General features: G+C 43.6%; 1 protein-coding gene across 1 annotated transcript in view; it reads left to right on the forward strand.

Moving 5' to 3' along the window:
- Positions 1 to 1,535: 1,535 nt before the first annotated feature.
- The window catches only part of GNPNAT1 (glucosamine-phosphate N-acetyltransferase 1), a 4,906-nt gene continuing 3,940 nt past the window's right edge, over positions 1,536 to 2,501 (forward strand). The window contains exon 1 of the mRNA XM_009289848.2: positions 1,536 to 1,825. Coding sequence (XP_009288123.1) covers positions 1,654 to 1,825 — 172 coding nt within the window. The 5' untranslated portion in view covers positions 1,536 to 1,653. The remainder of the gene's footprint in view (positions 1,826 to 2,501) is intronic.

A 2,501-nucleotide genomic window follows, 5' to 3' on the forward strand; every position in this document is an offset into this window, starting at 1 on the left:
AGCTGAAATTAATTAGATTTATTGTACAGGACGCTATCTGAATGTTGTTACGAACACTCATGAATTCTGGAAAGGCTTTGCAAAGGGACAGGGTAACAGCAACATTAGAATAATCGAGATCTAGGAACGGAGATACCAAATGTGTGGCTGGAACCGGGGAGACTTCAGTTTTGCTTAGCAGTGACATAATTAATACGCTGGCGACGGGATTGCAGTCCTCCGCACATATCGGTGTGATCTGATCACTGAAGCTCAGGAGTGGGACTCGGACGACCTGGATTCTCACTTCTGACTCTCCCATCTATGGAAATGGTTTTTTTTGCACTTCATTTTTCCCGCTGTTTCATTTTGAAAATTCATGTGGGATGAGAATTCGTATTGCCGTTTAATTCTTTTACTTTTATATGCAAGATTGAGATGAGAACGGGGATTTAAAGGCCAGTGTATACCAGCAGGTGGCATTAAAAAAGATTTTGTGGTTGGCTTTTTTTTTTTTTTTAAAGCAGCTTTTTCAGTTGGGTTCCCAGAGCCACCTTCAGTTTTTAAGCTCGCATGCTGCAGTTACGCTGAGATGCTTCGTAGCTAACATCCGCTGTACTTTCTGTGGGCAGCTTAACAGGGCTGTAAGATCTCTTATTCTGAAAAGTATTCATCCCAAATACGTTTGGTTTTTTTTCTGATGTTTATTTGGCCTGTCCAACAGCGTGTGACTACTGTATCTTTTACGGTGCAGCTAAGTTAATTTGGAGGTGTATAAAGAACTTAGTTTCAGGTGAAGTTCCCGTGATGTGCTCTGTTCATACCAGAAACCTGACCAGGTATTCCACAGGTGACAAAGTAAGAATTATTCTCCTACATCTAGCAATTAGGAAAAAATATCCCTTTGCTTCCTCTTATCCCTAATTCCGAATAATACACAATTCCCAAATCTCTCTTTAATAGTTAACAGGTGTCTCACCGTCAGCTTGGCAGTTCTGCGTTTTACCTTTTAACGGACAATGAGGCGCCGCGCTTTAGATTTTGTAAATAGACCGGGCAAACACGACTGCATGAGAAACGCCGTACGGGCTGTAAGCGTGCGTGCAGGCTGTTGTATCAGCTGTGTTTTCATGTGTGTGCTGTAGTGCCTCTTAGCTGACATACTAAATATTTATGTGATGGGACTGGTTGAAAAAAGCGTACTGTTCCTACCGCCAGTTTTAAATGGAACATTAATGCAAATTATCTCCTCCCTACTCGGTAAAGAGTATGTTAGGGAGGTTTCTTGAGAGGGCGAGATGCTTTCCTTTTCAGAGGGCTATAGAGGTTAAACGTCCCAGTCAATGTCTTTATCTGTTGGGGTTTTTTTCCAAGAGAAAAAACTTCCCAGATGAACACAGAAGTGCCACATGTGTTGACTTTAGATAATGTGCACGGTGCCGGTGTGCACGCTCTTTGTTTAACCCGGCGGCCTAGTCCGGTGAAGGTCGAGTAGCTTCAATTGCAGATGAAGTGACCGGCGGTTCTGGTTTCATTCACCTTTCTTTACGTCCCTGAGGAACATCACGTGGCATGATGTGACCAGGGGAAACAGCATCTTTGGAGATTAAAACAAGAGCAAACCAAAATGTTCCTCACCCACGTGCGTTCTGTTCCAGAACACCTGTTGCAGCCATGATGCCTGTTGCAACCGTGATGCCCGACGACACACCGATGTTTGACCCAAATGTTCTGCATGAACTTGACTGGAGCGAGAACACGACGACGTTTTCTCCTGCTATTTCTCCTTTAGATCCAGGAGATGGCCTAGTTTTGAGACCGCTTTGCACAGCTGATATAAATCGAGGTAGAATCCTGTTTAATGATCATCACCAACAAAAGCTGGGTGCTGAACTAGATAACACGTATTTCTGCATGATCTCTCAATAGATTAGGATTGCTCATTTTATCTGATTCGGGTTATTTTTATCGGTAAGGAATCTGAGCACTTGGCACCATGGATTGGTGCTGTGTTGGGTGGCCCTCAAAATTGGTTTTACTGTTTTAATAACCTCAAAAACAATCTTAAAATTCGAGTCAAATCGTTCAAATAACCCACAGCTTCCTATTCACCACAGCTTTAGAGAGGGAGTACAGTTGTTCATGCTGTTCCCCTTAATATAAAAGTAATGTGAACCAGCATATTATTCTTAGTGCATGGAGACTTCCTCAGTTCTGTAACTCGGATAAAGAGGTTGTTCTGAACATACAGCTTAATATTGCCTAATTTCAGGCTTTTCTTTCTTGAACGTATGCATCTTCTGCACTCAAGCTGCAGTTTGCCGCTGATGCGTTAGCTGAGCCTTCAGCATTGCTCAAGGCAGGGGTTTGGTTTTACATACAACCGAGTTGGATGGTGCCACGGGGACGTTAACTCTCCAAACAGCCGTGTCGGGTTGTTCTGTGCTATGTGGAGCTAATTGTGTCTCTCTGTCCCTCACTGAGGGTTGGGGTTTCCCCCCCCACCCGCCCTTCTTCTACAA

This window comes from Aptenodytes forsteri, unplaced genomic scaffold (assembly GCF_000699145.1).
Source record: "Aptenodytes forsteri isolate BGI_AS27 unplaced genomic scaffold, ASM69914v1 Scaffold76, whole genome shotgun sequence".
Taxonomy (NCBI): domain Eukaryota; kingdom Metazoa; phylum Chordata; class Aves; order Sphenisciformes; family Spheniscidae; genus Aptenodytes; species Aptenodytes forsteri.